Raw genomic sequence first — 22,677 nt, forward strand, 5'->3', positions numbered from 1 at the left:
GTGATAAATATACTGAATAAACAGTGTCCTGTAATATGATAATAATTATGAACCTCGGAAAATGATGTTTTGAATGAATATTATAAGGCTATAGACAAAAGAAATTGTAAAATTAAAATACATTAGAAAGAGAAAATAGAGTTGATTTGTTTCTCATTGAGATGGGTTAACAGTTCTAAAATGTACACTGGGGCTGAACAAGTAAATAAATGGATGGTGGGTGGGGGAAGCCAGTTTTCTCATTATTAAAGAAGGTGGGGGGGGGGGCTGGGGCTGTAGCTCAGTGGTACAGTGCCCACCTTGCACGTGTGAGGGCACAGGGTTCGATCCTCAGCACCACATAAAAATAAAGAGATTGTGTCCAAATACAACTAAAAGAAAAAAGTTTTAAAAAAGTTATAGATATGTATCCTGTGGTACTGGATGAGTTGAAGACATCAATATGAACTCAAATTTAGCTTAATATGCAAATAGATGGGCAGAGAGAAAAACCTACGTGTAAGTATGTATCACTGAGTATGCATACACGTTTTCTTTGGTAGGTCTCTAGGACGTCATAGAAGCTATGAGCATAACAGAACTCAGATCTTGATTTCTAAATACAATTTTCTAGTAAAAGGATCAGGGAAGGAAGAAAATAAGATAAATCTGAAATAGTACTAGGAAAGAAGTTCCCCTGAAATTTCAAAGAATGGGGGTTTGAAATGGCCATAGGAACCAACTGCAAAGGACTACCAATATTCAAAGCTGGAAAAATATGGGCAGCAAAATAAATAATGTAATATTTAACTATAACTTGAAATATAAAATAAATACCAGTTCACACTGATAAAAACAAATGAGAAGAAATATTTTTTTCTTATAGAACTCCAAGTAATATTAGATATTGTACCCTATAAAATGTAGTTTATATTTTTAAACAGCCAAGAATCCTCCCACTTCTTTTAATTTTTACTTTTTAGTTGTAGACGGAGAGAATGCCTTTATTTTATTTGTTTTTATGTGGTGCTCAGGATCAAACCAGTGCCTCACACATGCTAGGCAGGTGCTCAGCCACTGAGCTACACACCCAGCAGCCCTTCTCCCACTTAAAAAAATTTATTTATTTATTTATTTTAGTTGTTGATGTTATTTTATTCATTTATTTATATGCTATGCTGAGAATTGAGCCCAGTGTCTCACACATGCTAGGCAAGTACTTCACCACTGAGCCACAACCCCAGCTCCCACTTTTTACTTATTTTGACATATTCATATTTCCATAAACCTGCAAGTAAAAGATAAGCTGTTCTATAAAAGAATTTCATATATATAATATACAGAAACTATTTTAAAAGTCTGTTTGTATAATGGTACTAACAAAAAATTAAGATAAATAATTGACTAGAAATGAAACCAACACTAAACCAGGACACAGAAGAACTGCACTTCATTTCAGGAAAAAAAATCTGAATAACTCCTACTGTGTTAGAAGAATAAAGTACATTTGTCATAGTATACATCATCATACTCCCTTAAATCATGAACTATTTAACTTTTTTTAAATGAAAAATGTTCAGGCTTAATTCTGTTTGTACATTCAGAAACAATCATATCATTGGTTACATATAATTCTCTCATGTAAAAAAGCTCAATGGTTTTCTAAGGTCTAATTAACTCAAATGAATTAACAATAGCAATTTAATTAGCACACTGTCAATAAGAGAGGTGTAGATACTGAGCAGTTGAACTTTATTTCCTGCCTATAGTATTGCTGCTACTCAAATGTTTTCATCATCTTAAGAACTAATAAGGGGATGGGGTTGTGGCTCAGTGATAGAGCTCTTCCCTAGCATGTACGAGGCCCTGGGTTCAATCCTCAGCACCACATTAAATAAATAAATAAATAAATAAAATGGAGATATTGTGTTCAACTACAACTAAAAAATATTTTTTTAAAAAAAGAATAAGAACTAATGGCCAAAATGAGACTTTCATTATTGCAGCAACGCTGTGATCCTTTAATACAATACTTACAATCGTCTGCCTGTGTGTAGAAAGGAACAGAAAACAAAAGCAGGAGGTTAAGACAGGTATGTAAACGGAACACTGATAGCTATAATTATATCTGTTTATTTATCTTAAATATTTTTTAGTTGTAGATGGACACAATACTTTTGTTTATTTTTTTAATGTGGTGCCAGGTATGGAACCCAATGCCTCACGCATGCTAGGCAAGCACTTTACCACTGAGCAACAATCCTGGCCCTATAATTATATTTACTGAAAAAAAAACTGATCTGGTCTGCTCAGTGTACCAAAACAAGCAGTTAGAGCAGACATTAGTGCAAATTTAACCTGATAATTTGTTTTTTTTTGTTTTGTTTTGTTTTTTAGTTGTAGCTAGACACAATACCTTTATTTTATTTATTTTTATGTGATGGTGAGGATCGAACCCAGGGCCTTGCATGGGCTAGGTGAGTGCTCTGCCGTGAGACACAACCCCAGCCCTGATAATTTATTTGTCGGAAAAAAGCTAGTTCTGAGGAGAAATTTTTCAATCCTTTCCTTGTAAACACAACAGGAATTTCAAAGATAAGATAGTAGGCCCCAAAATGCAACAGTAATACTTATAATCCGTCTCAAAACAAAAATCAAGTTGAAGACATCTGTTAAAATATCCTTCAGTCTGAATATATATCAGTCAATATATCTTCTTGTTTCAATCAGCTTTTGATAAAAATAAACAAAAAAACCCAACAAACTTTTCATAAGAGGTATCACATCTAGAAGTGATAAAAATAAATTAGTTCCTCTTCCCCCCAAAGATGTTGTTTAACCTCTAAGATATTATATAAATTAACCAGTGTTCTTACAAAAGTAAAAACCATTGGTTACTTAGAATAATTCCTGATATGATTCTTCAACATTCATGCTTTCTCTATCTGCAGTCTCTAACATTTCTTCATCTTCATTGTCATGTAGATCTTTTGAAATTAGTGGAGTAGCTAATTTAATATTGCGACCTTCATTGTAGTGAAGCTTCCTCTTCATTTTCGAATTGTCACTTTTTTCTCATCCTTCAGGTGAGAGGTCACTATCCTCCTCTCCATTGCTTTCTGGTTCCCCAATCCAATGCTTTAGTTCCGAGGCTTCAGCAGCAGAAAATTTCTTAGCTAAGGCATCTGGAGTCCTGGTCAGTGGTTTCGGGGTCACCTCTCATGCTATGGGAAGCAGTGCCTGGGTCATCTGTTTTCATTAAACCCTAGTCTTTGTCTGCTGGGTGATGTGTTCCCAGGATATTCATTTCATCCACTTCTGGGATTTTTCACTCAGGTCCTCTTTTACTCTCTGATGGGGCTGCTCGGCTGAGGCCACCACCGAGGGAGCAGCAGACATACTGTTCTTCAGGATCCCCTTGATGGGCCACTGCGAGGTCAAGGCAGTCCAGACTGTGGAGGTCACCATTGCCGTCTTCTCCGGTGTCTGCTCAGGCTCGAAGCTGGCGTGGGGTCCAGGAAGAGAAGGTCGGTTGCTAGCAGAGACATCGGGGGAGCCCATTTTAACAGATGCACCCGCTGATGCTGTCACAACACTGGCACACCAATGTCACTGTCACGACACAATGACCCAATGCCACAGACAGTGCTGCCAGGCAGAGGGCGCCAGCCGGCCCTTTACCAATGGGCCATGGAGTCGGGCCTGCTGCCCTAGATGGGAGCAACGACGACTACCAAAATTCCCACTCTAGTGCACCTAGACCCTGGAGGAGCCAGAATTAATGAGTTGTTTCTACATTCAATTTTTTCTTTCCTCCGATATTAGACACTATCACTGAATTACATCCCCAGTCCTTTTTATTTTACTTTTTAAAATTTTCAGACAGGATCTTGCTCAATTGCCCAGGCCAGCCTTGAACTTGTGATACACCTGCCTCAGCCTTCCAAGTTGTTGGGATTATGGTATGTATCACCACACCTGACAAAATGCCTCTAAAGAATATAGCATTGGGCTTGGAGTTCAGATTCAGTGGTAAAGTGCTTGCCTCATACCTGTGAGGCACTGGGTTCCATCCTCAGCACCACATAAAAATAAATAAACAAAATAAAGATATTGTGTCCATTTATAACGAAAAAAAATTTTTTTTAAAGAGAGAGTGAGAGAGAGAATTTTAATATTTATTATTTATCGGCAGACACAACATCTTTGTTTGTATGTGGTGCTGAGAATCGAACCCGGGCAGCACGCATGCCAGGCGAGCGCACTACCGCTTGAGCCACATCCCCAGCCCAACTAAAAAAATTTTAAAAAAAGAATATAGTATTATAGTATTGGGCTAGGGATGTGGCTGTAAGATAGAGCACATAACTAGTATGCATGAAGCTCTGGTTTAATAACAGGCACTACAAAGTAGTTTTAAAAATAAATAAATAGTAGAGTATGGAAAAGGAAAAAAGTAATATTAAAGTGAGAAGCTTGGGGTGAGTTGTGGCTCAGTGCTAGAGCGCTTGCCTAGCAAGTGTGAGGCACTGGGTTTGATTCTCAGCATCACATAAAAATAAATAAAATAAAAATATTGTGTCCATCTACAACTAAAAAACTATTTTTAAAAAAGTCAGAAATCTGGCAGACACACCTTAGGCAAATGATAAAGGATATCCAAGTGTTGTCACATGGATGTCATATACCCTGGATATAGTGTGATCAGAAGAGCATTTCACCTCTGTTACTATCTTTCTAAGAACCTATATCTCCAGTCTAATTATAAGAAAAACAACACACCTGAATTGAGGGATATTTTATAGAATACCTATTGAAAGTCTGGGGGAAAAACTGTCATAGAACAGAGGAGATTGGAAAACCAAATAAATATATGCAATTTGGTAAGCCCAGAATGGATATATGATCAGAAAGAAGACATCAGTGGAAAAGGTGATGACATCCAAATAGAATCTAGAGTTCAGTTAGTACCAGCCTCAGTTTCTTAGTTTTAACAAATGTGCTTAAATGATATAAGATGCTAACAATGATGGAACTGGGTACAGCTTATAAAGAAATCTCTATTATCTGTGTGACTTTCCATAAATCTAAAATTGTTCAAAAATAAAAAGTTTATTAAAAGAAAATTATATCCACCCTTTAACTATATATGGCACAAATGTTTAACCTTATTCTAATCACGAAGGGAAAAGTCAAACCTAGAAAGGAGATATTCCACAAGAAAACTGGACTAACCACATTAAAAGAAGTCAAAATCACAGGGAAAAAAAATGGTTGTATGATACAAAACCTAACACCCAAATGCAATGTATGAACATAGATTGGATCCTAAGCTTTTTTGTTTGTTTGTTTTTTGTACTGGGAATTGAACCCAGGGGCAATGAACCACTGAGCAACATCCCCATCCCCTTTTGTATTTTATTAGAGACAGGATCTCTGAGTTGCTTAGTGCCTCACTAAATTGCTGAGGCTGGCTTTGAACTTGCAATCCTCCTGCCTCATCCTCCCAAGCTTCTGGTATTAGAGGTGTGCACCACTGTGCCTGGCCCTAAACAATTTTTTTAATATATTTATTTTATATTTATGTGGTGCTGAGGACCGAACCCAGTACCTCACGCATGTTAGGCAAGCGCTATTCCTCTGAGCCACAACCCCAGCCCCCTAAACAAATTTTATAAGTGGCATTTTAGAAAGAGTGTGAAAATTTAAATATGGACTCTATAGTAGGTAAGACTTAATTACTATCATAACATTATTGTGGTTATGTAGAAGAATGTGCCTTTATTCTTAAGAGATGGACATAATGAAGAGATAAAACTCAATGATAACTGCTACTTACCATCAAGTAGGCCAAGAAGATAGTTGCATATACAGAAAGAAAAGTAAGGCAAACTATTAATAACCAAAGTTAAGTCTATGTGAAGGATAATTAATTATGTATATTTTAAAATATTCTCACTTGGCTGAATAATTTTCAAAATAAAAAGCTGAAAAAGGAAAAAGCCAATCAGGATATAAGAAGATGCTTTCTAACTTTTCACATAGAAATGATTTTAAACCTAATGGTAGTATGTTTATATCCAATTATATTTGAAGCAGTTAAAGAAGTAGAAAAATAACTTATAAAGTAAATGTAAATATATGTAAGGAAAGAAGAAAAGTGAAAACGGAAACTCAAAGCTCCAATGGTTTTCTGGCATATTTCCTCAAACATTCCAAAAGGAGAAAAAGTTAAGAACAAGTAAGTCCAACTCAAAATTGTAACAATTACCATAATAACAAAGATGTAACAATAAGATATCTTCAGACAAAAATCAGTTGCTTCCAAATATATCAGTAACTGATCAGGACATATTTTATAGAGGTATATAATTATGTATTATAGACATTGCAATGTTTTAATTTATCAATTGTAACCTGAAATTTTTATTAAAAATTAATAAAATATAAACATGTATTTAAAGATTTTTTTTAAACTATCCTTATTTTCCAATCACCTTACTTTTGTTAGTCTTATAGTTTAAATTGGAGGGTAAAATATTGTATTGCTTATCTTTTTGCCCTAATTTAAACACGGGAAAACCTTGACTAGTTTTTAATTATTTTCATTGCATTTGGATAAAGGATTAGATTTTATGCCAGTGGGGCCATTCCTTTCGTATATATACAATATGAACATGATGAATCTAAAAAAAAAACATTTTTGGTGGTAAGAAATACAACTGCCTTTAATGTGTTTCAAACTATGAAGGCTGACGTTCACACATGTGATTTGGAGCTTGAGTTTCATAGAAAGCTTGTTTTGGTGTTGCAGCTTTCAAACAACAGGAAAGTACTCAGAAACAGTTAGCCACATCACCACACATAGTAACACACTACCCAGCTGTGTCAGCTGAAGAGAACCTAGTAGCTAAAAGAGCCCAGGAGCAATAAGCATACCTAGTGTCTCGATCTGGATTTCTAAATACCAGTTTCCAATAAAAGGAACCTGGGATCCTTGGAGAAGTCATTGATTCTAGGGCTGGGGCAGAAAAATATGATCCTAGAATAACAACCATAGTGCCAAAGAGTAAGACTTTCTCACCAAAGGCTGGTACAAGTTGAAAGAGCACTGGAGCCTACCTGAAAGAGCTCCCAAAGGTCAGAGCTGAATAAAAATAGTCACAGTACTGGATTATAACCCAGGAATAAATACACGTCAATGAGTCTACACCAATATAAACAGTGGAATAAATAAGTGAAAAGAGAGAAGAAAGAGTTCTTCCTCATAGAAGAATTCCAATTAATAAACTTATAAAAAGGAAAATATAAAAACTACCATTAGGCAAACACTGAAGTAAAAACTGGTGCAAGCAAAATACTCTGATGGCTGCTGAAAGTCAGTGGGTTGGAAATGAAATAGGATATTCATATTGTTTCAGAGAACCTCCCCCAAGATATTTATTAGTTTTAAAGGTAAACATAATAATTTTGCTACAAAGAAACTCAACAGACCTCCATTTACCACGATCAGTTTTAAGAGCACCAGTAATAACACACATCGGCACTCCACTGACATAATGTACTGAGAAGGACACACCATTCTCTCTACGGGATTATTACCAAAAATACAATTTACTTATAAGAAAGTTATTAGACCAAACCAAATTGAGAAATATTCTGCCTCCTAGTAACTATCCTCTCAGAAAGTGCCAAGGACATGAAAGACAGGAAGTCCATGGAACTGGCATAGATTGGAAAAAGACTAGAGAAACATGCTAATATGATAGTGACTAAATAGTATTTTGGATCAAGTCCTAAATCAGAAAAAGAAATCAGTAAAAACACTGATGAAATGTGAATAAAGCCTACCATTTACTAGTACCAGTAGTATTGTATAAATGTTAATTGCTTAGATGTCCCCCCCCCCCAGAGGAAGCCTCACTGAGCATGGAGTCCAAGCTACCCTCCTCCCTCAGCCTCCACAGTAGCTAGGAATACAAGTACATGCTTTGTTTTGATAAATGTATTGCTATTAATAATTGGGAAAGCTGAGTGAAGGGTAAACAGTAACTATATCATCTCTGTAATACTTACATAAATTTAAAATTATTTCAAAATAAAAAAAATTTTAAAATAATAAATAAAATTTGAAAGTCTGTAATAATTAAAAATAAAATAAAAACCAAGAGTTCTTCATAAAAGAATGACAGTAAAAAAAAAAATAAGAAAAAGAGTGACAGTGAATGTAGAATGAAATGACAGAAAAGTCACTACCATCTTAACTGCTTCAGTCATTACTAGGGAATACTTGTGGGGAAATACAGTGCCCACAGTATCACACTGCAGATTATTTATTGGTTAAAAAAAAAGAGAGAGAAAATGGCACATTCTTAGCACTACCTGGGGCACAAAGTTCCATTTACCTAAACTATCATATTAGCATTGTCAATGCAATGAACTATCATTGTTTTGTGATGTGGTACAAATGGGAAGAATACAATTGAATCTAAATCTGATTAAGCTTCATTTTTTGTTTTGTTTTGTTTTGTTACCAGTGATTGAACCCAGGGGTGCTTATACACTAAGCCACATCCCCAGACCTTTTTTATATTTTATTTAGAGACAGGGTCTCACTGAGTTGTTTAGAGCCTCACTAAATTGCTGATTGAGGCTGGCTTTGAACCTTGGATTCTTCTGCCTCAGCTTCAGAGCCACTGGGATTATAGGCATGTACTATGCGCCCAGCTGGAATATTTTTTCTTGAGCAAACAAATGGTTAGGAACAAAGAGGGGGGGGGGAGGGAGGGAGAGAGAAAGATGAAAAGGAAATTTAGAGATTAAAGAAGACTTAAATGACATATAAAAACTGGAGGAAGAAAAACAGGAAGAGGCTTATCACTATTAAAATTACAATAGTGGGGCTAGGAGGATAGCTCAGTGGAAGTACTTGCCAAGCATGAACGAAGCCCTGGGTTCCATCCCTAGGACTAATTATATTATTGGTTTTAAGCATTCAAAGAAACAAGTGGAAAAAAAACAGCAATACTGGTTGCACCTAGCAGGAGAGAGAAGTCTGAGATTGGGTGGAGATGTTTGGAGCATCTAAAATTGACTACAAAAGTTTATCTCCAGACTGGCATGGCACATCCCAGTGATCCAGAGGCTGGGGCAGGAGGATCTCAAGTTCAAAGTGAGCCTCAGCAATTTAGCAAGGCCCTAAGCAACATATTGAGACCATTTCAAAATAAAAAATGAAAAAGACTAGGAATATAGCTCAGTGGTTAAGTGTCCCTGGGTTCAATCATTGGCACACAAACACACACAAACACAACACATATTCACATATATGTATATTCTTTGAAGGGTGTAGAGAATCTTGTGTGCTATTATCATCACCTTTTTGTAACTCTGAGATTGTATTAAAATAGTTTCTAAAAGTTTTAACTTGGGCTGGGGCTATAACTCAGTGGCAGAGCACTTGCCTACCATGCATGAGGCACTGGGTTTGATCCTCAGCACCACATAAAAATAAAAAAAGAGGTGTGTGGAGTATTTTTAAAAGTTTTTTAAAAGTTTTAACTCCTGAGTATAGTGACATGGTTGTTTAACATCTATAACCCATTAAGCTACACATTTGTTTTCTGTCTTCATTTGATATTTTAAAAAAATGGCTTAAAATGAAAATGAAAAACTAATTATATTATTGGTTCTAAGCATTCTTATCACTAACAATTCAAAATCAACAATTCCTCATCTGATCTGATTCTCCTAACAGTGTGACTTTATTTCTTGTCACTCTCAGGATCTCTATTTTGGTCTATCTGATGCTGCTTTAATTCACATAGCTCTCCCTCTTACCCTCTATCTACTTTTCCTGATTTGCCCCAACAAACCCCTGAGGCTTCTGAACTCTTCCTTCAGCTTGGAATATTCTTCTCTAGATAATATCTCTTCTCAAATACCACCACCTAAGAGAAATCATCCCCAGTCAGTCACCTTATCTAAATGGCCCTGCCTCTGCTCTCCTTCCAACAAATTGTTAGGAACAAAAATGTGAGAGAGATAGATATGAAAAGGATGTGTTGTCCGTTTATTTCCATATCTATTCACTCTAATGCAATGTCAATTTCTTGGAAACAAGGGCCTTTAAGTTTTATTTACTATCACTGCATTGATACATGTGTTTGTGTGTATGCAAAAGGGGAACTGAAAAGTAGACTCCAAAATATAGTTAAAATACTGAACCCAGGAAAAGAGCCCCATCACTGAAAATGGGTTTGAAAGATAAGAAAAATACGGTGATTGATAAATGGGGAAAAGCTGAAGTTCCTTCCCTGGCTCACACCAAGGTCTTTATTTCCTCTCAGGACACAGACCTATGTTCCATGAGTCTACAACACACCCAGGTTGTAGACTCCCTAACCAAACAGGTTGTTACCAGCCCTGACTGTTCCCCCTTTCCCATACCTGTGTATTGTCTTTGTGTTTCTTCCTTTAGAAACATCCAGGGCTCTTTTCTTTGCTCCAATAAGTCAACCACATCTGGCTTAGAAGTGGAATGCCCTGCTTACAAGAAAAGAAACATCACATGGATTAAAAATAAAAACAAAGTCACAGAAACCCTGGAGCTTTAGTTAAATTTGTAATGAACTAAAGATTAAATGTTAGTGATAAAGACTTCAAATAAAAGAGGGGTGCAATGATTTAAGAAATGAGGCAGGTATGGTGAAATCTTATTTTAATTTAAAATCACACAGGCTCTGTCTCTTTTGTCTTCAGGGTCCTGTTGTTTTTTTCCTGGCCGACCTTGAGCTCATGGGCTCAGAAAATCCTCTTGCCTTAGCCTCCCAAATAAATAACGGAATATAGGTGGCAAGCACCACTGTGCCCAGCCAGGAGTTGTCTGTCTTTCTCTCTTTCTCTCCTTCCCTCTCCATCTCTCTCTGTTCTGTTTCTTTTTCATCTCCCTCCCTCCCTCCCTCCCTCCCTCCCTCTCTCCCTCTCTCTCTCTCTCTCTCTCTCTCCTTTTTTATTTTTTTGGTACTGGGGATTGAATTGAGGAGGACTTTACCACTGAGCTACAACCAGACCTTTTCTTTTTTTATTTTGAGATAGGGCCTCACTAGGTTGCTGAGGCTAGCCTCAATCTTGCAATCCCCCTGCCTCAACCTCCCAAGCTGCTGCAGTTACAGGCTTGTGCCCAGCCAGCTTTTGTCTCTTACGAGAAAGTTCAACAATGCAAAAGTCTCTGGAGTCAGAGGTCTGGGGCACAAATTCTTCCTCTTAAATTTATCAGTCTTATGATTTTGGCCAGGTTGTAGCTGTTTTATGACTGAATCATTTTATTCATTTTTTCCCAGAAAAGTGCTTGGGACATAATAAACACTAATTATAAGTATTTCATTTTCTGTAAGAGAAAAACAAGAAACATCCAGATTGACTTACAAAATCTTCATTCAATAATTAAGTGCAAAATTCATGGACTGAAACTTTCAACAATAAATCATAAAAATTGGTTACAGGAAATGAAATGTGGACTTTAGTTTTTTGTGAGTTAATTTTGAGAGGGTCAGGAGACAGGGTCTCACTAAGTTTCTTAGGGACTTGCCAATTGCTGAGGCAGGCCTTGAAATTGCAGTCCTCCTGCCTCAGCCTCCCAAGTCACTGGGATTACAGGTGTGCAACACCCATACCTGGCTAGGATTCTTCAGTTTTAACGAATACTATTCATGCTATCCACTACTGTATAAGTCAGAGGCTCTTTTCATATAAAGAAAAATCAGGAAATCTTCATCAAATGTTGTCCTTGCAGACGGACCAAAGGATGAAAGAGCACATCTATAGAAATTTTTGGAATAAACATGGAAATCATGGTTATTACTTAAATAAATATGCAGAATTTTATCCTGGCCCCTTGTATATTAAAGAAAATAGGCTATTATAAATGTCATAGGAAGATGTGAATGTCATTGAAGGATGGAGAAAATGATGGTGCTTAATTGCAGTGTCATTGTCATTCTGGCAGAACTTAGGGAGATTTGAAAATCATTGTGTTAACATATCATAGTTCACATTTTAAATTACTTCAAGCAAATAAACTTACCTAGAAAGACCAGGTTCCCATAGTTCTCCAACATCACATCCCTGTACAAGTCCCTCTGAAGAGGGTTCAGGTATTCCCACTCCTGCTGAGAGAAGTCTATGGCCACATCCCCGAATGTTACTAATTCCTGAAACTACAGACCCATGCATTATGAAACTTAAAAAACGTTTTCATAAAGCAGAAGAGAAGAGCACCTTATAGGAAAGCTGTGATATAGTTAAGAGTCTGGTAGCAGACTAAAGCAGAGTATCTACACATTCTTGAAGAATTCTATTGCTGCAGGCAAATCTTTCTTTGTATTAGGAGTAACCACAACAATTTAGGTTTGCTGAGCAGTGGATGAAATAAAATTCAAGTTTCTGTATTCAATAAAGTATTAGACATAATCACAATTTGCTAGGGGCCTAATGCATAAATTAACAATAAATGTAAATTTCTAAATTATTTTACCTTTAACAGTAAATAAAAAGAACCAAAAAGGTATGTCCTTCTCAAATTTAATATAAAAATCTCTATATTCAAAAAAGGTTTTACAGAAAAACTTAGATATTTCCCCAAGTCTCAAGTTCATCATTATTTCAGAGCACATAATGGCAATTTTCTTTGTTTTGATAAATTTTGGGTTTACTGTGTAACAATCCATTTTATTATGGATATCTCAGAATTAATTCATCCTTTATGTTTATCTACTTAAGTGGAAAAAAATTTCAAAGTCCTTTTAGAAATCAGGAGAGGAAATCCACGTTTACTCCATAGGAAAATGTTCTCCCCCATTGCCATCCTCCATCTGTCACTCAACACTTCCCTGTCTGAGTATATAATGATATAGGATGACTCATGATCAAATAAATGTCACCCAAATTCAACAGAATACATTCAACCACAAAATAAATATATTTGTCACTCAGTAATTCCTTGACAAAAGTCGTGACATGTCCAACCTTTCTAAAAACCTCAAAGGACTTGAAATCTCATCACATAATAAGACTGTGACCAAGTGATAACCAAATTTCCTCTTATTTGCCTTTAAAATAAGAATACATACGTGCATTTTTTCAAAGTCTACCTGTTATACTCAAATAGGGCCAACATTCACCAAACTAGGGACGTATAAGGGAATCTTATATTTACCTGCTGGGACTTAACTCTTTTACTGTTCTATCAACATTTGATTGAAGAATAAGCACACAAAAATAAGTAAATTGGACAACTGGTACACAAACTGGATAGCAAATACTTGTAGGGAGGAATCTGAGTTATTTGCTTTCATAAATCATTGCATTAGGAGAAACTGGAGAGCAGATAAATGAACTAGGAAGATCTTCTTAAGTAGGAAGATTTAGGTTAATGAAAATAATCCATCTTACCTAAAATAATATTGCAAGAAAACAAACAATCAACTTACACAGGTCATGTTTTAAAAATGAAAGACCTGATCAGTTTTCCTCAGGGTTCCACTACTAGAAGAATTGAAACTCCAGAGCATCCAGAGCTGAAAGAAAAAGAAAGTTTTAGTGTTACATTATGACATAGTTCAGAAAGATCTTTCTGCTCTTCCATTGCTCCTTCCAAAATTAGTATCCTACAGCTGTACATATAATTTAGGAAAAAACAAAAAGATGGATCTAAGCTGTCCCCTAAACCTCAGGAAGCCCACAAGATGGTTGCAAAGTAAGTCACCTCTGCACTGAAACCAGATCCAGACATGATAGCAGGAGGTTTCTTGGACAAATCCCCATCTTGGGGGTTGATCTAGACCTCAGTCTTTCTATGAATAGATCCTCTAAGGCTGAAAGAGGCCACATCACCCACACTAACACTTCTTATGGCATCAGAATCAGCTGAAGTTGATCACATATGGAAGACAACACAACCCAGAAGAAATTGCTTGGGCCTGGTTCTGTATAGAGTCCAACCCAGCTGTGTAGTTAATTATGGAACCTACATGTAATAATATAAAATAGTCATTTAATGCAAATAGGGAAATATATGTAAGAATATGAAAAATATTTTAAATATACTGTCAACAGAAATAAAAAAAGTAGAATGCACAATATGATTTGATAGACAGATAGATAGGGAGTGTAGTTCAGTGATGGAGCACTTGCCTAGCATGCAAGAGACCCTGAGTTTGAATCCCAACCTTGAGGAAAAGGAAGAGGAAGAAGAAGTAGAAGGCAGTAATGATAAATTACTTTTTGAGTATATTACTGTCGTGTGACCTTGCTTTCAAGCTTTCAAGCAAGGTCACAGGACAGTAATATATTCAAAAAGTAATTTGGGGGGCTGGGATTGTGGCTCAGTGGTAGAGCACTTACCTAGCATGTGTGAGGCACTGGATTTGATTCTCAGCACCACATATAAATAAATAAAATGTCCATTGACAATTAGAAAAACATTTTTAAAAAGTAATTTGTTCTGTCTTGTTACAGAATTCTATGCTACCATTACTTTTTTATTTGTAATCTTGATTTTTTTGTTTTAAAGTATATTTCATAATTATAATATTGTCACACTCTAATTGAAAGCATACATGTGTAGGTACATTCACATGCACACAGATGTGTGCATATGCACAAATGTACATGCGAAAAAGTGTGTTTCAGTGGCTGGAGTTGTGGCTCAGTGTTAGAGGACTCACCTAGCCCGTGTGAGGCCCTGGGTTCAATCCTCAGCACCCCATAAAAATAAATAAATAAAATAAAGGTATTATGTTCAACACAACTAAAAAAAAGTTGAAAAATTTTTAAAAAGCATGTTTCTATGGAATATTATTCCACATTAAAAAAGAATAAACTCATGGGCATTTGCAGCTAAAGGGATGGAGTTAGAGAATATAATTCTAAGCGAAGTTAGCCAATCCCCAAAAAACAAATGCCAAATGTTTTCTCTGATATAAGGAGGCTGATTCATAATGGGGTTGGGGGCAGGGAGCATGGGAGGATTAGATGAACTCTAGAGAGGGCAAAGGGGTGGGAGGGAAAGGGAGGGGGCATGGGGGTAGAAAAGATGGTGGAATGAGACGGATATCATTACTCTAAATACATGTATAAAGACACAAATGGTGTGACTCTACTCTGTATACAACCAGAAACAGAATACATTCAATATGAATTGTAATGCATTCTGTCATATATAACAAATTAGAATTTAAAAAGCGTGTTTATTTTGCTAGTTAACCATGATGTCTTCCAGACAACTGCTTATCTCATTAGCCAGCTTATCCCATTAGCCCCTCTTTGTATCTAACATTGCTTAAAATAAATAAATAAATAAATAAAAGCTAAGAGCTTATATAATAAATTCCACTTAACTCCATAGAAATTCCATGGGCTCAGTCCTACTTGTTAATAGCTTACAATGATGACCAGAATTCAACCAATACCACCTTTCCATGAATTCCTAAAGTATGGCACCTGAATACTGCATTATACTTACTCCTATTCATAGTTTATGTCCTTTGTTGAATTGTCAGCTTTTAAAAGTAGTAGTATTTTTAGTCACTGAATCACCCCAATTACAAATACTACAAGATTACAAATATTGCAGGTGCATAAGATGTCTGATTTGTGACACTACATTTCATTTGTAGAAGTTTACCATAAGGAAATAAAAATACAGAGATACATAAATTGTACACACAATAATATGTTTAGAAAAATTTCATTTCTATGAATGTATGAGTGTACTAGGATTGAAGATATATATATTTATTTATTCATATATATACTTATATACACTGAGCTATATTCACAGTCCTTTTTATCTTTTATTATAAGACAGGGTCTTCCTATGTTGCTGAGGGTCTTGCTAAGTTGCCGAGGCTGGCCTAAAATTGTGATCCTCCTGTCTCAGCCTCCAAATTACTGAGGTTATAAGTGTGCACCACACCACCAAACTTAGGAAATTTTTAATAAAAAACTGGAAACATGGGCTAGGGTTGTGGCTCAGTGGTAAAGCACTTGCCTGGCATGTGTGAGGCACTGGGTTCGATTCTCAGCACCAGATAGATAGATAGATAGATAGATAAAACAACTGGAAACATGTCTAATGCCAAGTAATGTATTCTTCAACAATTTGTAGTATATACTGGCATACTACGCTATTATCAAAAATTATATTGGTCTACACCAACAAATGAAGAAAAGACATTTCTGATGAATTACTAAGTGAGGCAAGTATGTCTTAAAAATTAGTAATATTCAAGAAGTGGTTTCTTGGGCTGAGGTTGTAGCTCAATGGTAAAGCACTTATCTAGCATGTGTGAGGCACTGGGTTTGATTCTCAGCACCACATATAAATAAGTAAAATAAAGGTCAATTGACAACTAAAAATAGCCACTGTGAAGGAGGACTTATCTCAGTGTCCTCTGTCAGTATCTGAAGAAGGAAGGCTTAAGGCTGTTCCTTCAGGCAAAGAAAATCAAACATATTCATATCCAAACAGAAATTTGGAGAACAAAAAGAAAACGAATCCACCTGAATTTTTTTTATATAGCTTTTAATTGTTGATGGACCTTTTTTAAAAAAATTTTTAGTTGTAGATGGACATAATAACTTTATTTTATTAATTTATTTTTAAGTGGTGCTGAAAATCGAACCCAGTGCCTCACACATCCTAGGCAAGTGCTCTACCTCAGCCCCATGGACTTTTTATTTTATTCATTTATTCATATGCAATGCTGAGAATCCAACCAGTGCCTCACACATGCTAGGCAAGTGCTCTATGGCTAGGCCACAACCCAGCCCCACCTGAATCTTGATTTTTAGGCATCAACAATATTGCTTTACCTTTAGTATTTTTGTAATGTAACAATTCTTTCCTCCTTTTGGGGGTTCCCTTTTGGAGGAGGCAAGGACAGAGGTAAAGTAAGTCATGATCTCACATAAAGAACGAGGAGAAATATTAGGGTGACAAAAATCTGTATGTGAGTCCATAGGAGGTACCTGGGGTCAGAGCTGTGGGAATGGTGCGATTACACGGAGTATTTCACCGAAAGGGTCCAAAGGAAAGGTTTCCAACAGGATGCTTAATCCAAGAAGCCTGGTTTTAGAGGTACCTCGCAGCTTTAAAAATTCCTATCCCAAGATGATATGTGTGCTTTCCTGTGCCCATGCTAGTGCTCAAAAGCGTGACTTCTCTCTTGGTGCCGTTTCTCTGCTTAAGCCATAAATGACTGTAAATTGAGAGGGCAGAGGACTGGGTAAGTAACCAACTCAGTGACAACTAAGCCCAACAACCCACATTTACATATGGTAAGGCCAGCCTTCCTAGTCATAAAAGCGCTGCCAGAACCACAAACGCTTCGGAGGTCCTGGAGCCCCGCCCTGGGCTATTCTGCACTCAGGACACGCGCACACGGCAGGCTCACTCCTGCCGTGGTCACCCCCAGTAATCCCTCTCCTGTGCTCCTCAGCCCATACAGAGGAGGGTCCTGTCTACACTCTGGATGTCTTCAAGAACACAGCTCCAGGATCATGCACTCCATTTTTGCTGCAGATTCAAGTCTGGCTTCAACTTAGGTCTGAAGAACACCCATGACCTGTCGTCCTTCCTCTGACACAACCATCTGTGGCTCACCATCTCACTGCCTGACTCAGAAAAAGCCCACATCGAGGTTACTTCAGCTTTAGTCGCCTCTGAAAAATGTGCTTTTCAAGAATTAATAAACTAGTGGGAGTCCAACATCAGCACCAAGCCTCAGGGATTTCCCGTCTGCGCAAGCGCAGTGAGCTGAGAGTGGCGTTTCTGGCCTCACCCTGGCAGGGGTGTCCAGGGCCTGGGACTTGGGCACCCTGCAGTAAGTGAGGCAGTACTGAGTGACCCTGCACTCACAGCAGCGTTCTTACGTTGGAGCCAGGGCAATGGAGACATTTTGTATTTTGGTGGCTGGCAAAGCCCTTGTACCTTTCAGATATGGTTGTTTTCTCACAGTGCGTGTAGATTATAGGCTAAGAATGCTACTAATTTAATATGCCCAAATTGGGGGCCTGGGGTTGTGGCTCAGAGGTAGAGCATTTGCCTAGCATGTGTGAGGAACTGGGTTTGATCCTCAGCACCACATAAAAAAATAAAGTTATAAAAAATAACATTAAAAAATTTGGCAGAAAAAAAAATTTGGACGATTTTCACACTGCCATTTAATTTTTCTTTTTCTTTCTTTTTTAATTGTTGCTAGATCTTTATTTTATTTATTTATATGTGGTGCTGAGAATTGAACCCAGTGCCTCACACATGCCAGGCAAGTGCGCTACCACTGAGCCACAGCCACAGCCCCGCTATTAAATTTTTCAAACTTCAAGCTTGGACCATCCTTTTGTACTTTACCCAGGGGTAAGAATGTGCAATATAAAGATGTACTTTTCAAAAATGTTATCAGAGTTTGTATGTACTCCATTTAAATGTCAGGGGCAATGATCTTAAACCTTAGCTTTCTAAAATTTGACCTTTGCATCAATACAATGAACTGGATTCTATTATTCCTATTTGTCCCCCATGTCAGGTTAAAGAATCTATCACATCATATATGTCATTAGAGAAATGCAAATTAAAACAACAACGAGATATCACTGCATACCTATTAGAATGGCCCCAATCCAGAAGAGTGACAATACCAAATGGTGGCAAGGATGTAGAGCAACTGGAACTCTCACTTACTGCTACTGGGAATGTAAAATGGTAAAGCCACTTTGGAAGACACTTTGGAAGTTTCATACAAGACTAAATATACTCTTATTATACTATCCATCATTCATGATCCTTGGCATTTGTACACATGAATTGAAAACTTACATCCCCACAAAAACCTACACACAAATACTTAGAGTGGCTTTCTTTATAATTTGCAGAACTTGGAAAGAATCAAGATATCCTTCAGTAAGTGCATGGATAAACTGGTACATCCAGACAGTGGAGTATTATTCAGCCCTAAAAAGAGCTATCAAGTCATTAAAGGACAGTGAATAAACTTACATGCATATTACTAAATGAAAGCGGCCAATTTGAAAAGCCTGCTTACTATATAATTTCAACTACATGACATTCTAGAAAGATCAAAACTATGAAGATAGTAAGATCAGTAGTTAACAGAGGTTTGAGAAAAAGAAGATGAATAGGCAAAGCACAGAGGAATTTTAGGGACATGGAATAGCTTTATATGATACCATAATGGTGGAAACATGTCACCGTATATTTGTCCAGACCTATAGAATATACACCTCTAAGAGTCAAACTGGATGTGAACTATGGATTTGGGGTGATATTAATAATGTCAGTGTTAAGTCACTGGCTGTAACAAATACACCACTCTGTGCAAGATGTTGACAGTGGGGGAGGCTTTGTGTGTATGTGTATATGAACATGTGGCATGCAGGAACTCTGTCCTTTCAATTTTGCTTTAAATCTAAAATTGCTCTTTAAAAAAAAAGATTTTAAAAGGGAAATAAAAGGGGGCTGGGGTTGTGGCTCAGTGGTAGAGCGCTTGTCTAGCACATGTGAGGCATTGGGTTCGATCCTCAGTACCACATAAAATAAATAAATAAAATAAAGTTATTTTAAAAAAAAGGAAATAAAAGTCTGGGGATGTGACAACTATGAACAGAGCAGGGAGGAAGAGCAGGAAGAAAAGATTAACATTAAACAGAGTCATGAGATGGGAGGGAAAGGGAGAGAAAAGGGAAATTGCATGGAAATGAAGGGAGACCCTCATTGCTATACAAAATTACATATAAGAAGTTGTGAGGGGAATGGGAAAATAAACAAGGAGAGAAATGAATTACAGTAAATGGGGTAGAGAGAGAAGATGTGAGGGAAGGGGAGTGGGGATAGTAGGGGATAGGAAAGATAGCAGAATTCAACAATTACTAATAGGGCATTATGTAAAATTGTGAATGTGTAACCGACGTGATTCTGCAATCTGCATTTGGGGTAAAATTGGGAGTTCATAACCCTCTTCAATCTAATGTATGAAATATGATATGTCAAGAGCTTTGTAATGTTGTGAACAACCAATAAAAAAAAATTAAAAAATAAATAAATAAAAGTCTGGGGATGTGGCTCAGTGGTAGAGTGTTTGGCCAGCATGTGCAAAGATCTGGTTTCAATTCCTAGCACTGAAAATAATAATGGGAAAAAAACCTTCATTTATGATCCACATTAAAATTATTTCTCCAGCTCATTTTGGTTCATTGTGTCTCAAGTATATGTTTTCCCACTTCCAAAAAACATTTATTAATGATTGTGTCCCGTTAGACAACATAATTTCAAAACTTTATATAACATCCAATGCCTTCTACCTATTGTGTTATCCACAAATTTCAGTATTTTATATTAAGCTTATTTCTATCATTTAACTTCATATTTCATTGAATTTCCTTTCTGTTGCTCTTAGCTTTCCATTTCCTGGACCAAGTTTTCTACTGTTAATTTAAATGTTATATATTCTGACATATTTTCAGTAAATAGTTTAGTATGCTCTCAGTATCCTCTGTTATCTAAAGAATTAGTTATGTGATACTAAAATATATGTTTTACCTTTTCTATGTGCTTTTTTGTAAATGATAAACAATATTTTTAATTGATTTTGTTTTTTAAATACACAACAGCGGAATGTATTACAATTCTTGTTACACATATAGAGCACAGTTTTTCATATATTTGTATAAAGTATTTCACGCCAATTCATGTCTTTATACACGTACTTGTTGGGGTTTTTTTGCATTATAATTCTTTCACACATATATACCACAATTTTTCATATCTGTGTTTGTATGTAAAGCAGGTTGACACCCAAAATACAATACATGTATTTTGGATAATGATGTCCATCACATTCTACCATCCTTGCTAATATCCTGCCTCCTCCTCCTCTCTTCCCCATCTACCATCCTTGCTAATATCCTGCCTCCTCCCTTTCCCTCCCTCCCCTCTTCCCTATCTAGAATTCATCTATTCGTCCCATGTTTCCCCTCCTTACCCCACTAAGAGTCAGCCTCCTTATATCAGAGAAAATATTTGGCATTTGTTTTTTTGGGATTGGCTAACTTAACTTAGCATTATCTTCTCCAATGCTATCCATTAACCTGCAAACGCCGTAATTTTATTAGCTTTTATTGCTGAGTAAAATTCCACTATGTATATATGCCACACTTTTTTTTTCCATTCATCCACTGAAGGGCATCTAGGTTGGCTCCACAGTTTAGCTATTGTAAATTGTGCTGCTATACACATCGATGTGGCTGTGTCCTGTAGTATGCTGTTTTTAAGTTCTTTGGGTATAGTCTGAGGAGAGGGATAGCTGGGTCAAATGGTGGTTCCATTCCCAATTTTCCAAGGAATCTCCATACTGCTTTCCATATTGGCTACACTAATTTGCAGTCCCACCATATATGAGTGTGCCTTTTCCCCCACATCCTCGCCAACACTCATTGTTGTTTGTCTTCACGATAGCTGCCATTCTGACAGGAGATGAAATCTTAGAGTAGTTTTGATTTACATTTCTCTGATTGCTAGAGATGATGAGCATTTTTTCATATATTTGTTGATTGACTGTATATCCTCTTCTGAGAAGTACCTGTTCAGGTCCTTGGCCCATTTGTTTATTGGGTTATTATTATTTTTTTAGTGCTTAGCTTTTTGAGTTCTTTATATACCCTAGAAGTTAGTGCTCTATCTGATGTGTGAGGGGTAAAGATTTGCTCCCAGGATGCAGGCTCTCTGTTCATCTCACAGATTGTTTCTTTTGCCGAGAAAAAAACTTTTTAGTTTGAGTCCATCCCATTTATTGATTCTTGGTTTTAATTCTTGTGCTATAAGAGTTTTATTAAGGAAGCTGGGGCCTAATCCCACATGATGAAGATTAGGGCCTAAAATTTTTCTTCTATTAGATGCAGAGTCTCTGTTTAATTCCTAGGTCCTTGATCCATTTTGAGTTAAGTTTTGTGCATGGTGAGAGATACGGGTTTAATTTCATTTTGTTGCATATAGATTTCCAGTTTCCCAGCACCATTTTTTGAAAATGCTATCCTTTCTCCAGTGCATGTTTTTGGCACCTTTGTCTAATATAAGATAATTATAATTTTGTGGGTTAGTTTCTGTGTCTCTATTCTGTAACATTGGTCTACCAGTCTGTTTTGGTGCCAATACCATGCTGTTTTGGTAAACAATATTCTTACTCCTACATTTCTTGCAATATCTTCTTGGATTCATTTTCTGTTTGTTCAGTATTTCCTCCTCTAAGATGATTTATAAAGTCAATTTCTATAAGCAAACTTAAAAACATTTGAAGTAGTTTTAATTTGCCTTCATATCAAAATAATTTTGACTAGCTACAAGATTCAAGATCTCTTAGTTGTTTTTTATATTTACCTATATTAATTCATTGGTTTTTGCACATGTAATAGTTATTTGAGGAATCCAAGATAGATCTGATTCTTCTTTGTAAGTGGATCTCCTTCTTAGAATTTTTCTAGGATGTGGTGTTTTCATGCTTTGTATTTTAATATGGTTTACTTAAATACACTTTTCTTTTTTCTTAAACATTTATTTTTTTTAGTTGTAGGTGGACACAATATCTTTATTTTATTTTTATGTGGTGCTGAGGATCGGACCAGTGC

General features: G+C 36.5%; 1 protein-coding gene and 1 pseudogene across 1 annotated transcript in view; both read right to left on the reverse strand.

Moving 5' to 3' along the window:
* LOC113199247 (uncharacterized) overlaps positions 1-22,677 on the reverse strand; it is a 39,747-nt gene that overhangs the window by 11,340 nt on the left and 5,730 nt on the right. Inside the window, exons 3-5 of the mRNA XM_077792851.1 lie at positions 13,470-13,556; positions 12,065-12,197; positions 10,429-10,524 (exon numbers count right to left, since the gene is read on the reverse strand). Of these exons, the coding sequence (XP_077648977.1) occupies positions 10,429-10,524; positions 12,065-12,197; positions 13,470-13,478 (238 nt within the window). The 5' untranslated portion in view covers positions 13,479-13,556. The remainder of the gene's footprint in view (positions 1-10,428; positions 10,525-12,064; positions 12,198-13,469; positions 13,557-22,677) is intronic.
* On the reverse strand, positions 2,878-3,540 carry LOC113199246 (protein phosphatase inhibitor 2-like; annotated as a pseudogene).

Source organism: Urocitellus parryii, chromosome 15, assembly GCF_045843805.1.
Source record: "Urocitellus parryii isolate mUroPar1 chromosome 15, mUroPar1.hap1, whole genome shotgun sequence".
Classification (NCBI taxonomy): Eukaryota; Metazoa; Chordata; class Mammalia; order Rodentia; family Sciuridae; genus Urocitellus; species Urocitellus parryii.